The sequence below is a fragment of the Phytophthora infestans genome, genomic scaffold (assembly GCF_000142945.1).
Source record: "Phytophthora infestans T30-4 supercont1.41 genomic scaffold, whole genome shotgun sequence".
Taxonomy (NCBI): Eukaryota; Oomycota; class Peronosporomycetes; order Peronosporales; family Peronosporaceae; genus Phytophthora; species Phytophthora infestans.
In genome coordinates, this window is record NW_003303718.1 from 1,337,237 (window position 1) to 1,351,269 (window position 14,033).

Below are 14,033 nucleotides of genomic sequence, written 5' to 3' on the forward strand. Positions count from 1 at the left end.
ACTAGTGTTGTGCTTACCGTTTCTCACCGTCACTGCATTGCTCACAGTAGAAGCGGGTAGCGCTCCTCTCCCCCACTTTTTTTTTCGAATAGAGCAAACTTTACTTTGATGCTGGGGGCGCTTTCGAAAGCATTCGTCGGCTTGTTTTCATTCTAGAAACTTGACTAGCACGTGCCCTTCCTTAGATGAAGATGTGTCTCTTCGTGGCGAGTCAGGATGCCCCTGCACAATAAAGAAAAAAACGTTAGCCAAAATACTACATGTGCAGCATCTTCCCCACAAACATGTCGTATATACCTCATTGACCAAATCGGCAGCAGTGACTTGGAGAAGCTGGTCGTGAAGCACCTCGAGGAGCTCGGCATGATCCGCAGCCTGCCCCGCACTTTGTCGCTTGGCCACGCGATAGACGATGAAGGCATTGGTAATTGCCATGTAAACCAAACCTAGAAAAACGTTTGGTATTACTTGCGGAACTGCACCGCTAATTGCAGCGAATATCGCTGCATCCTCACCTGGTCGTGGATGTCTACCCCGCCCATCCAGCGGTGATAATCCCGCATCGCGGACGGGCACAGTACTGATATTCTCCGTCCTCCTGGGATGTGATGATTGCACGCTTCAACAGCGCTACTGCCACCAGTAGATAATAGATACACGGGCATTTGATCCCACCACATCATAGCTTGCGGTTTAGGGCAGCATTTGGCAACTGCGACGGTAGCGCCGACCCTGGCCGTTCCTGTCGGTGGTGCAACAGTGTTTGTAACGAGCGCTGCGGGGAAGCCCTTCTTGTTCGTTTGTATGAAGCCGACGGTGTACACATCTCTTGTCAGCAGTTGTAACGCAAGTTAAACCGACGTGTAGAACCGATCAGTGATGACTGCATGATAGATGCCTTCCTCTTTACGGGGAAGGCCTTTGGTCAGGCTCTTCATGACTGCGCTCGGTCCAGAATTTGGGTCAGCAGAGAACAGCGTTGGAGCCTCACCACCAAGCTCATCGGTGTGCTGATCAGTTCCACAAAATACTTCAAGTCTGCCATGGCGTATATACAGCATAAATAAATATTAGAAAATAATACTATGACATGTAGAACTTAGCCATAAAAAGCTCTCCTTCACAGGAGAGCGCTGATACTTACCGAAGACAATACGCGGTTTCTGCGCAGCACGTCATGAATACCTTCGTACCCCACTTGTGGGGCTTACCTTTCATAAACTGGCGGGTCAGGTTGCGGCGGCTTCGTGACGGGATCATGGCTTCATCAAACGAGATGACAGGCGAGATGTGGTACCCGCTGCCGAAGATCTGCTGCAGCGTGTCCACCACAGATCGCACCTTCCAGGCTCGATCCGTCTCCGCCCTCAAATCGGCGCTGTCCGTAAAGTGCAGGCTCCGCATTATCCTGTCGAAACGCGCCTTCGACATGTACTGCCCGAACGTCTCTTTCGGGATAGCACCAATAGCAGTCTTCGCCCAGTGATCAGCGAATTGTCGTTTATGAGAGTAAAGCATTCTCGCCACCAATAGTCCAATACAGTGTAATACTTCATCCGCCTTGAATTACTCGTGTCTTTTTGTTTCACCGAGCAACACTTCGTCCCTGGACACATCCTCACCTTTACCGACCCATCTCCACGCATTTTCTTCAGCGCGTCACCGTCCAGAGCCAACACTTTCAATTCGTTGTTGTTCATGATATCCCAGCTGGCGGTTACTTAAACCCCAGTCACGCGTCAGCTTTGACTTCGCCTCCGCTAATCGCTCTCGTTCTACCTTTTTCTTTTATCTCTTCTTCTGCCGCACCATTAGAACAGCTCCATCCAAAGATCAATCACTTTCCTCTGAAGGTGTTTGGTCAGGCTTTTCTTCAGGGTCTTCAAAAACACCCTCTGTGTTAGCGATGCAGTCGCATCAATGACACCAGACGGCGTGTTCAATTTCGTCCCCGTCTCCGTTTCGATATACCACTCATCAAGGTCAGCACCGTCCCCTCCATCAAGATCAGAATTCAGTGCCTCGTCGTTAAAGTCGCGACCGTGCGCGAGGCCTCATCTGGTCCGTGCTTGGCCGATGCGACAGTGCTCTTTCTAAACCAATTTACATAATAATGCGTTAATATACAACATAATCGTTTTCAAATATGTGCTACATACATCATGATATAGCCATGTACCCATCTGGAGAGTCAGGAGCCTGTACTTGCGCTGTAGCAGCCTGCTTCCAGGTAGGCCCACCGACGACTCATCAGGGGTGATCAAGTCATCTTCTTCCGCGGTGGTATCCACCACATGAGTACTGGAGGTTCTCATCGGAGAATTACCCGGCACTGAGACGAGAACCTGCAACTTGAAATGCACACAAAAAATACAACATTATGTTAGTCAACACAAGTAGTATATGCTGCATGATCGTATTGCTAACCTTTTCGTGTCGCTCTTTTTGCGTTTTTTTTTCACACGTACCAGTCATCGTCTCCGACAAGCCAGCAGGCTCCGCTGATCTTTTTCGCTTCAGATCAGCAAGAGCGCGTTTACGTGAGTCGGCTCCTCGTCGTTCCTTTAGCGCAGCGCGTTCCCGCTCCTTCGCTTTTTTTTCGAGTCAGGGCAGAATGCTGTCGCTTCGATATCTTCTTTTTGCCCGGGCTAGGATAAAAGAGTATGCATACAGCATCAGATCAGTTCACATAAGCAGTATATACTTCATGAACTCTACATACCTCTTCGGCGTGGATGTCTTGGTCTTGCTGGAACGGCCGCCCTTATTCTTCGCAGCTGTATTCTTCTTCGCCGCGGCCTTTTCAGCCTGACGGTCCGCCATGCGCTGCTTTGCGGCCTCAGTGTATGCGACGGTCTTTCCCGTAGGAGGGAGATGTATTCCTGACGCGGGTACGCGCTCCGGCCGCTCAGCGCTCGTGTTCCTCGTTTCGTCTCCGAAGGCGGCGTCGTTTTGCCTCTCACCACTCAGAAATGCACGGTGCTCTGCTAGCAGGCGGTGCCTGTCGGCAGTACTCCTTTCCTCAAGGTGCGCTCGGAACGCTTCAGCCTCGCGGCGCGTCTCCCGTCGCGGCGCCATAATCGTTTTTCTTTTTCTCGGAGACTCTACAGCCACATATCTATTCGTACTTAGCAACAATATGGCTTTTCTGCCTAGGCTATCTTTGTAATTTTTGTTCGTTTTTTTGTGAATATTTTCCCTACACCTGTGCATCTCACGTAGAGCGTTCTTTTTATGTAAATGTCGTCATATCCAACATATAAATACGGGGGGGGATAATCAGACGCATGGTATTGTTTCCATAATACCCTTCATTTATTTATGCATTTTCTTATAAATACCCAGGTTTTTATTTTACGATAACTGACCCCCCTGTGAAATAAATTTCAGATAATTCAAAGCCCAAAATTTATCACTAAGAACAAGCACTACTTTTTGCCATTCGTTATAAATCTTTCAATGCACGCGCTTTCGACCTGAAGAGTCTCCCGATCGAAAGTCTCCAGTGTAAAAAGTAAACCCTAAAACGGCGATGCGCTCTTGAGAAAATTCCCGAAGTGTTCATTGTTGATCTGGGCTTCCCAACGTTTCTGCCGTTGTTCAAAGCTAACAGGACGCGTCAGTTAGCTGTCCCCACATGACCAAACCTGGCTGTATCCATTCACGTTAGAGAGGTACACAGCTGAAGGGGATAAACACATTACCGTGATATTTGAATCGAAGAGTCGTTGATCTGAGCTGTCGCTCTTCGCGTGGTGAGGCAAAGTAAAAACGGAATAAATTGGACACTATGTCATTTAGCTAGCTGTTGGCTACATGTGTTGAACTTGTGGGTAACGTCAAACCAGTGACGTAGGCTGGTGACGTCACGTTGAATCATGACAAAACGACGTTCGGGTAACATATATCGTTCGGTCAACGTTCAAGTGTGTTTACATCACTACACGTTGCGCGCAGTTCCTAGCATGGAATTTCGTAGCTCAGCGGGTATACTAAGTGTTTAATAGCCCACGGCAGATATGACCAGTCATTTTCTGGATATGAATTGCTCGTGAGCCAATAGGACGCTAAAGCAGGAGTTGACTTTAGCTCGACGTCTTGATCAATTTACAGTTAGTACTACTGCGGCAATATTTGAGTATTTGAAACAACAGTATGTTCTAACCTTAAAAAAAACTAGACCAGCGTGATTGCTAAGGCCATTGAGGGGCTCAATCATTCAATGACTGAATCTATCCAAGTTCAGATGGACATGGGTACCGGACCTTTTAAACAACAGAAAGTGAATGGAGGCAGTTGTCCGGTTCGGTGCCATATTGAGGTGATCGAACTATGCTGGACAGAGAATGGTTTTTACGCCGATGTTACACTATCTTAGGCGGTGTTTAGATCCAAAACTAGATCACGATTTAGGGCCCTAAATCGCGATTTTCGAGTGATCGTGATTTTTCAAAAAAAATGTGCTTCCAAATAGGACCGCGATCTTCATAATCAAATTACATCTGTAATTTGCAATTGTTGGGGCTAACATGGCGCTTCCATACACCGCACAAAAGATCGTGATTTAGACAAAAGATCGCGATTTCAAACTTGCTACTCTGACCAGAAACTTTTATCGCAATGTTCCCTCGTGGGGGCGCCAAAACATGGCGTCTGAAGACCAAGAGCGCGCGTCTTGGGACAGCGCGAAAGATGCCTCCCTGGTAGATGCCATGACGCAGCAAGCGCAAGCAGGGAAGAGTGCTGACAGCGGCTTCAAGAAGGAAGCGTGGACCGAGGCACTAGCTGCGTTCAACACCCGTTTCGGTCGAAGATGTCGAGGCAGCAGATCAAGTCCAGACTGACAGCGGTACGTAAATCGGTTACAGCGCTTTCTTTTACAGGCTCTGAATATGATACGTTCGCTTAACTACAGCTGAAAGGCATCTATACGTCGATCAAGGCGATGCTGGACGGGTCGGGATTTGGCTGGGATGATGAACGTCATGTCGTGCTATTGCATGACTCTGTTTGGGATGATTATGTCAAGGTACAACTATTGCGCACTACAACCATTGACAAACCGCCTTTGACTAATGTTTCACTGTGGACAGAGCCATCCAAAAGTTGTTGATTACCGCAGGAAGGCCATGTCATTGTTTGACGACCTTCGTGACCTCGTTGAGGGAACATATGCTACCGGAGAGTATGCATTAGCCTCCGAAGAACCTTGCCCAGGAGACATTGCTACATGCCCATCTTCTCAGCAACTAACGCAAGCAGCAACATCTTCTGGGCCTGTAGCTAGTGACGAAGCTACAAGCTCAGATTCGGAGCCTGCACCAGAACCAATAATTGCTGCTACCCACAAGGCAGTAAGCAGTAAAGGTGCCAAGAAAAGACGCAACGAAAACGGGGGTGTACTAATTGCCGAAGCAATTAGTGAGGTTGCTACGGAATTGCGCCATAGAACTACTAAGATGCGAGCTCTGTCACCATTGCAGCGTGCCATCAAGTTGCTGCAGAAGGACTACGCCAACGACCTACAAACGGAAAATCTTGTTCGAGCTTTCGACGTGATGCTGGACGAAAAAAAGGCAAAGGGAATTTTGGTAATGGAGGCCGGACCAGCCCGGGATGCATGGCTGAATAAGCAACTTCAAAATGCTCAGTAAGAGCTAGGCGCCAAGAGCACGAACTCATTGCTGCATGTTAATTCATTAACGCTGAAAAGCTACATACGAATCGCACATGTTCTTAGCTAGTAGCTCACGAAGATTACTCGCTCGCCGAAAATTTCGAGTGGTATTACTCTCATGGTTGTAGGTATCAGGACGTTTATCGTCGGAATCTTCTTCTTCCAGCTCGCCTTCTGGGTCATCAGGTAAATCCTCCTGAAGCCTAATAAAATGTGGAGAACACAGCAAGCTCGAACAATTTTTGCCTGCGTATCTACCGAATATTCTGGCGCTTGCTTCAAGATAGGAAATCTCTGCTTCAACACGCCAAAAGCCCCTCGATGACATTGCGAGCTTGCGCGTGTCTTAGATTATACAATTCTTTATAGTTATGAGGCCTGCACAACCTAGCGCTAGCATTTTAGCAGATTCAAAAAAAAACATTAGACTCACCTTTCTTCTGTTTGTCCTCACTCCTTCAAATGATAACGAACACCACGATATGGAGTCATAACCTCTGTGGTTAGACCGTATCCAGCATCACCGAGGTCAAACAAGCCCGGCGGGGTCTTAAATCCCTTACGCCTTGCGTCAGCAAGCATCGTCGAATCTGCTGCAGAACCTGTATAGAGTTTATTAGCTCATGCGTTAAGTGTAAGATAGAAAAATATTATATCTACCTTCCCAACCTGACAGCACGTAGACGAACTGCATGTCGAATGTAAACACAGCAAACACGTTCTGACTGAGTTTACCAGTCCTATCACGAAATGGCTTCGCTTTTTCGCTGGGTACGTAGGCAGGGATGTGCGTGCCACCAAAGGTAAGGCGGCATTGATCGAACTGGCCAACATATGCTGGTTCGTTCTATAGCAGCTGTGACGGAGTGGCTGGTTGGACGAGATACATACTTGCCATGTTACATACAACATCAAGAACACGGTAAAAATGCCTGTTTAAGTGACACCAAAGCGTTAGCCAAAGCACGGACGTAACAACAATTTGAAAACTCACCGATGAATAGTTTCTCCGCTATGTTGAAAGCGCTCTTGAAGATCGCTGTTCGAGGCGCTCTTTGCGATACTGTAAAGGAAGATAGCTGACTTCTCCTCTACACTGACACGGGACCAGGGTGTCTGTCGATCCGCATTGTCAAGGGCAGCGCATAAGGGTCTGAACACGGGCTTTGTCATGCGGTAGCTTCGGAACATGCGTGTCGGTTTTTTTTCTTCAATGAGCTCTGCTACCCAATCGTATCCCGTCAGGATGGAGTTGTGGAGAGGCTGCCTGTGAAAGTAGGTGTGCCCATTGTATCCGGCGACGATAGCTAATACACGGACGATGTCTTCATCGTCGTCAGATGCATCCTCTAGCTGAGCGACAGAGTCTTCTTCACTCATGGAGAATCCCAAAATCTGAAAGGTCACCGCTCGTTTGCAACCACTGGATTGCAAAGAAGGCAGCGATCACGATCTTTTGGCCTTTGCGATTTTTGTCGTGCGGTGCCAAACGCGATTTTCGGCTAGCAGGTTGAGTTTGCGAACCGTCAACAGTTTGTGATAAAAAAAATGCGGTGGATCCAAATAGGCCCTTAACTTGACTTTCATATGCTGGCAAATTCTCCCTCGCTGCAAAACCATTAGCGATAGTGCGGGTTTATGTGTATTGTTGCTTTAATGCGCGGAGTGTTGCCAGTCCCTACTCGTTATTGTGCTTGCAGCTGCTTGTAACGTTGTTTTATTACATTTAGGTATTAATACCGTCTTCGTGTTTACACGGTAAAACAGGATCGCTCTAGTTTAAATTCACTTTTTTTCATCTTGGAGTTTTGCCAAGCTTTTTCATCGCACGCGAGATTTTGTCTTCGGGATGCCCAAATTGTTTCCACATTCCGAAAGCTGTGTGGAGGCCGGGTTTTCCAAGAATCTCGTCATACACAGTCACGTCGCGCAGCCATTTCGTTTTCATTTTGGCCGTCTCGGACTTCCTAAAGATATTGTCGCCTCTTTCTTCTTCATAAATACGGAGCGACCTCTTTTGGATTCCAGCAAAGTGATGAACAGACGAAAACCCCTCCGAGGATACCACCTCGTCCGGAAGAGCGTTGCCTTTCCCGAGCAGGACAATGGTTTAAGTTGGAGATGGAGATGAATGCGCATCGCATATTATTCTTTCTGGGATTGAAACCGATTAGTTGAGTACGGTGAGAACAATTGCGGAATGAAGTAAGTGCGCTTATTAAGAAGAGAAAAAAAAACCATTAAGTCGACACACGGTTAAAACCAGACTTGATTATGGTACGGAACAAATCGGTGTGCACAAACCACAAACCAGGCAGGATTTTCGGAGGTCGCCCAAAATTGGGTATTGATGCAGAGGTTGTTTGCCATGAATTGTAAATAGATACAACACGCAATCGAAAAAATACGACTACAGGACGTGCTTGTCTCTTTAGATAACTTGCGGCGGATATATTAGGAATTTTGCTCTACCATATCAGAAAAATATTGACCAAACGAAAAGATAAGACTCAGTATCTTCAATTTGCATTAAAAGACGCAGATTTATGTCCTCTTTATCGTAAGCACCAAACTAAACATTAAACAGCTTCTTCACTGCATGACATGCTGCCGAACACACGCTCTAAATGCATGAAGGCAGCGTGCACATCTCGTTTTTTGTTCGGTTGTTGACAAGCTGTCTACAAACCCCCGACAATCAATTTATTTTACTTTTTAAGAAATAAAGCGATAAAAGTACCGTTGGGCGGTAGCATTTGACAGCCACAACCTGACTATTACTGGGACCTAAGACGTCAGAACCACCTCACTATGCTTATATGTTATACTGTTATCACGTTAGAACACCTTAGCGAAACAAGCGCATTTGAGAGAGTTCAAATCTGCCCACTTTTCGCCTGAATGTGAGATATTTCCCATGTACAAAATGATGGGAGGTGGGTCGTTCAATATACCCAAAAACCAAATAAACTAAAATCCAATTTGAGAACTCATGATGGAGACCGAGGACAACGTCGTTGGCACGCTGTTCTTGCAGAACGGAGAAGACAATGGCTACGACCCAGAAGACTTTGTGCAGGGGCTGGACGTGGGGAGCTCGACGCCGCACTTTCGCATCTCAGTAGCGGACGATGACGGTGGCATCCCCGGTTCGCTCTTCGCTTGCGCTGTCTGGAACGGAGCGGTGCGTTGCTACTGCAGCTCAAGTGCGAAGAACAACATTGCAACTTAATCTACTAATCCAATGCTACATTTCGCTGTCCAGAAATTCATCGCCATGCACTTCGCCAAACATCCCGAGCTGGTGGAGGGTCGGAGGGTCGTGGAATTCGGCGCAGCTTCGTGGGTTTTTCAGTGAAAGCAACGTAAGATACGAGGGAACTTACAGACGATCATTGTTAATTATTCTACAGGGCACTGCCGTCGCTTGTGGCACTCCATTTCGGTGCAAAGTTGGCTGTTATGACAGGTGAGAGGGGATTCATTAGTGTTTTAAAATTTATTTACGTATTGGAGTGGTCTTTTGCAGATTACCCGAACGACTTATTGTTGAAAAACATTGAAACGAATATCAAGCGTAACGCACATTTATTGGGGACTGGGAGACGTGACGTACGGGGACATCTCTGGGGTAGTGACACAGCTGCGTTGCTGAAATGTCTTGATGCTCCCCCGTCTGCCGTGTTGGACGAGCAAAAAGAGTCTGAAACTCCAGACGACTCGACAAAAGCTCAATTTGATGTGGCAGTTGTTGCAGAGTGTCTATGGCTGCATGACCTGGTAAGTTTCGATTACTGAGGTGAAATTTGAAGATGGTCTTATTTATTGTTGGCTTCCCAAGCATGAGGACTTGCTGAAATCAATCGACGCGTGTCTGTCACCTGGAGGAAAGGTGCGACATGTTCTTCTTCTATATGAATCGCATTGTCTGTTAATGTTGTGATCGAAATTTGTTGTGTCTTGACAGGTATTTGTAAGTTTTGCCCACCACGTCCCAGGCCACGAAGAGCACGATTTATCGTTCTTTATCAAGGCGAAAAAGCTATTCGGGTTCGACGCTGTCCATCTGGACACGCTAGCTTCCCCGCATATCTTCAATGCCGACAGAATCGTCGACCAGTATTTGTACATGCTCACCAGGTCCAAATAACAGTGCAATTATGTTCCAGATCCCATGACATGGCAAAAAATATGTTTCGATGAAAGTACTCTAAAACAAATAGAAAAGTACTTGACACCCACATCCTAAAGGTTGTGGATACCATTATCCTAAGGATGTGGCGATGGAAAGGTCTGGCAGCAATAGGCCGTCACGTCCACAACTGATCGTGTGGCGCTCAGTCGAGAATTGAGGGTTGTTCTCAATAAACTCGAGGTAGTCGGGCGCACCAGGTCTCACCACGTTGTCTGCAGCAAATAACAGAGCCGGGAGCCAACGTTTGACTGCCGATAATCAGCTTTAGATCGGACAAATAGACCGTCTTCTCGTGGTCGATGAAGTACAACTACACACAAAACACACAAACACAGTAATGCGACTCCTTGCCGACGACCTCGCGCTGCAACCTCACCGCCCAGTTCTGCCATCACGACTGGCTTTTTCTTGCGGATCTCCTCGTCAATCACGGCTCCCTTGACTTGCCCAATGTTCATCATGTGGTTCGTGGACGCGAACTCGTCGATGCAGTTGATGACGGAGGTCGGATTGCCGCGCTCTGCGTGTTGTTTGACGTATTCGAGGCACTTGGCCGAGCTGGAATAGTCAGGACGTTCAGTTAGAGATAAGTCATACATTTCACAGAGATAGGAATTAACGCACTCGCGTCCGTCCAGCGGTCAATCTGCTCCTTTGTGGGTCTGGGACCGTTGCCCCACGGTCCATTGAAAGTTGGCTGTGCACTCATAATGACGGTGAGCTTGCGTGGGGAGATGAAGGGGGGGGGTGCTTGCAGTGCAGATTGAAAAATGAACAACGCTTCATCGTCTAGCTCTGCTAGAAGGAGCAAGCAGAGATAATCCCCAGTGCATCATCGCATCAACCAAATGCTTGAAGTGATTATGACCAGCCTGAAGGCTTGCCAACTACAGCCTGTAGTTGGCAAGCATTCAGGCTTGGTCATAATCAGTAGTCTACAGGACAAGGATCGCCAATCTAACATGGGCCTCGAACAGCTGTATGACACAGCAATGCTGATCTCGTTCTGCCAAGTTCTTTTGTGTATGTAGCCATTTTGGCTTGGTTCTAAGCTAGCTAAAAGATAAAACACACTTATAATTTCTTAGCACACAGAGTTGAGTTATTTATGCAACAAATTAAAAAAGAATCACAGTTAATTGATGCTTCTCGGAATCAAATATAGGACAGCAGCATGTACAGCGTGAGGTTCCCGACTCTGGGTTTCTTCCCCCCGTTGCCAGCGCTCGTGATAGGATGAGTCGTCCGTGTTAAGTCGATGGGAGGCAGCTTTCTAGTCACCACGGCACCACCTGCACGATCGGCGCCGTTGCGAGACTTCTTATCGAACGGAGACTTGAGAAACTTCATCTTGAGCAATAGATCTGGGAGTTGAAGCGGACGACACGCCGGAGATGCAAGAAATGAAGATGCTGCTTGACGTATGCAAATTTGTGAATGATTCAATGGGCTTTTAAATGAAGTCCATCGGAATGCATGTAGATCATGCGCGAATGTTTGTGGCAAGGGAATCTTCCCGTCTCAATACCGGTACATGTACCGCGATCAGCAATGCATGGACTGTCCGGAGCCACGAAACGGCTCTAAATTTGTGACCATTAGTGGGTCGCTTTGCATCATTAGAGCGTCTCTAAAGGTCGGTCTCCAAACGATCTTGTACATCTGCTAACGAGAAGATGGCGGAGCGGAAGCGATGGGACAAGCAGCAGGACTTTCATCCTCCCAGTAGCTCCTACGCCCTCGAGGCTAAAGCAGATCCCGTCCTCACAAAGCAGCTTCAGTATATAAAAGTACTCGAGGAGAGGAACCGAGTGAAGAAGCGCCTAGCTGCCGCCTCAAAGAAGAACGACCGTCTTCACGAACGCGAAGAAGCTTTCGTAACGGCGTTTAACGTCCCAACACGAGCTGCACAGTCCACTTCGTCGTCCTCTTTAAGCTCAAGAAACACCAGGTCGGCCACGACGATTCTACCCACAAAACTACCAGGAAAGCTCTCTAAATGCAAATCAGCACCGTCCACGACGTTAAACTATGTTGCATCCGGAAGCGAAGAGAAGGAGAAGAATGCAGTGCGTAGAGCCAAGTGGAGTCGCCCTAAAGCTCCGATGGACGTCGCTGTTAAACACGAAGACGGAATGCCACTCTTCCGTCTTACGACACATGAAGAGAAGATTGAGGAGAAAGATGGAGAAGGTGAAGAAGACAGTTATTTGGAGGAGTCATTCGAGGAGTTTGAAGAAGAAGACGAGAAGGAACACACACGTGGACGCTTGGAGGAGCTGGTAATCGAAGAAGACGAGCGTGAGATGGATACACAAATTGAACAAGTCGATCTCTCCAAGACAACTAAAGAGCTTTTTGCGATTATTCAACATCTTTCACGGTCTAAGCAACGAGCATTGGTCGATGTATTGCAAAAGTTTCAGAGTGGGGAACAGAATGAAAATGACGTGAAAGTTTTACAAAGTTCGATTGGCGATCCTGAAATTTGGAAGGAGATTTCAGCGACACTAAATACGCCCAAACCACTACCAAACGAGCGAGATAGCGAATTTTCCGAAGCTGTATCGGCCGCTTCCGTGGCTCCAGTGAATAACTTGGTCGAACAGCAATTACAACTAGAAGATGAGTACGAAAAAGAAATCAAGGAACGTCTTTTTCATGAGCGAGAAGAGAAGCATCGTGTACTGAACGAAGCAGCCGAGCGTCGTGCGAAAATGATGAAACAATTAGAGGATGAAGAGCGTGAGATCGAAAGACTCATGGAAGTCAAACGACAGGAACGTCTCGCAAAACTACGAGCACTGCAGGACGAGACTAGTGCTGTTGAACCCACTGAAAGTGTGGCTAAAGTAGACGAACACACTGATTTAACAATCCAAGGAGAGACAAAAAAGCGCAGAGAATCTCCGCAGGGGGATGGTGACTTATATGCTGACGCCAAGAATACATCGACAGCTCCGGAACAAGGGGAAATTTCAGCTCAAGGCGACTCAAAATCCGTGTCATTAGTGCCACGTCTCAATTTGTCTTTGACGTCGAATCTCGAGACCGGTGCTACTTTTGATATTCACGTAAAGTTGCTGTCGACATGGGGTCGAACACGAGCGGTGGGGCTCACTCAGATCTGCGTCTATGACCTCAATGGCGATGACCTTTCTGTAGACTTGGAGACTCTGCAGCTTCACGATCAACCAACGGGTAGACCGCTACCGAAGACAAATGACATGGTCCGTGGACTGCAGAGATTATTTAACGGTGTTGCGCAGACCAACAAGGAGAAGGAGATGTGGCTTGGACGATTCGGAGATGCAGGTAACAAATTTCACTTCTTATTATAATTTTTTGACAAATTGTCTGACAATTTTTTGCAGGAGTTCTCGTCATCCGCTTCCAGGTTCCTTCCAGCCCCAGTAAACTTTGCGTATGGAATTTTAACAGTGTGCGTAACTTTTTATTCATTATGAGGTGGTTCTTAAAACTAATATTTTTTTAATATTTTATTGCAAAGAGATCGCACATTGCTTGTACTCGGGACGTCGAAGTGTTAGTGAGTGGCAAAACGGTGTGGACGGGCTCTCTTCCTGAAACTTTTGGTGACGAGGACGACAATATCTGCACGTGGATTGACTTACTGGGCTCGGCAAAGAAGACTTCGCGTACATCTCGTAATGAGAAGAGCTCTGTATCGTCCGAGCGACACCTAACAACTCGAGTGGACGAGACAAACGCTGCGAAGTCAGTCAGTGGAACTCCACTGTGGCTATCTGGATCGACTCCTTCGTCACTGTTAACCCAGCGATTACCAGCTACAAGTCGATCTAGTGAGCTTGATACGTGGACTGCAGACGAGAAACCATCCAATGGCAGTACAACCAGTCGTCGACGACAGGGGAAGCCGCTCTACAGTACTCAAAGTACTTCAAGGGATGCGAAAGAGGCTTCTACAAGCGATGATCGTGTAGAAATAAAGTGCTCGAGTCCCGTCATTAAAGCGCAGAAGCCTCTTGTAACAGCTCCTGCTCTCGCGTCTTTATCGTCCTGGGATAGTCTGGGAAAATTCAGTAAGACAAATCGAAGTCGCCTTGCACAGCCTACTGATACCGACCAACAGGAAAGCTACGACGGCCAGTCCATCTGCGAGTCGTACGTCGTTTACGA

The 14,033-nt window shown here is 47.3% G+C and overlaps 4 protein-coding genes across 4 annotated transcripts; 3 read left to right on the forward strand and 1 right to left on the reverse strand.

Annotated features, from left to right (window-relative positions):
• Nucleotides 1-4,222: 4,222 nt before the first annotated feature.
• On the forward strand, nt 4,223-6,857 carry PITG_16152 (uncharacterized protein; the record flags this gene model as incomplete). The annotated part of the gene is made up of 8 exons (XM_002897870.1): nt 4,223-4,303; nt 4,569-4,703; nt 4,751-4,849; nt 4,916-5,029; nt 5,094-5,650; nt 5,813-5,863; nt 6,416-6,448; nt 6,815-6,857. 8 exons carry the CDS (start codon nt 4,223-4,225, stop codon nt 6,855-6,857), a joined length of 1,113 nt encoding a protein of 370 aa, XP_002897916.1.
• Nucleotides 6,858-8,647: 1,790 nt separating this feature from the next.
• Nucleotides 8,648-9,612, forward strand: PITG_16153 (uncharacterized protein; the record flags this gene model as incomplete). The annotated part of the gene is made up of 5 exons (XM_002897871.1): nt 8,648-8,861; nt 8,943-9,019; nt 9,091-9,146; nt 9,207-9,457; nt 9,565-9,612. 5 exons carry the CDS (start codon nt 8,670-8,672, stop codon nt 9,610-9,612), a joined length of 624 nt encoding a protein of 207 aa, XP_002897917.1.
• Nucleotides 9,613-9,941: 329 nt separating this feature from the next.
• On the reverse strand, nt 9,942-10,581 carry PITG_16154 (uncharacterized protein; the record flags this gene model as incomplete). Its single annotated transcript, XM_002897872.1, has 4 exons — nt 9,942-10,046; nt 10,099-10,182; nt 10,244-10,430; nt 10,553-10,581. The coding sequence occupies 4 exons, from the start codon at nt 10,579-10,581 to the stop codon at nt 9,942-9,944; spliced, it is 405 nt and encodes a 134-aa protein (XP_002897918.1).
• Nucleotides 10,582-11,548: 967 nt separating this feature from the next.
• On the forward strand, nt 11,549-13,697 carry PITG_16155 (uncharacterized protein; the record flags this gene model as incomplete). The annotated part of the gene is made up of 6 exons (XM_002897873.1): nt 11,549-12,134; nt 12,201-12,697; nt 12,923-13,187; nt 13,247-13,314; nt 13,384-13,557; nt 13,620-13,697. The coding sequence occupies 6 exons, from the start codon at nt 11,549-11,551 to the stop codon at nt 13,695-13,697; spliced, it is 1,668 nt and encodes a 555-aa protein (XP_002897919.1).
• Nucleotides 13,698-14,033: the final 336 nt, after the last annotated feature.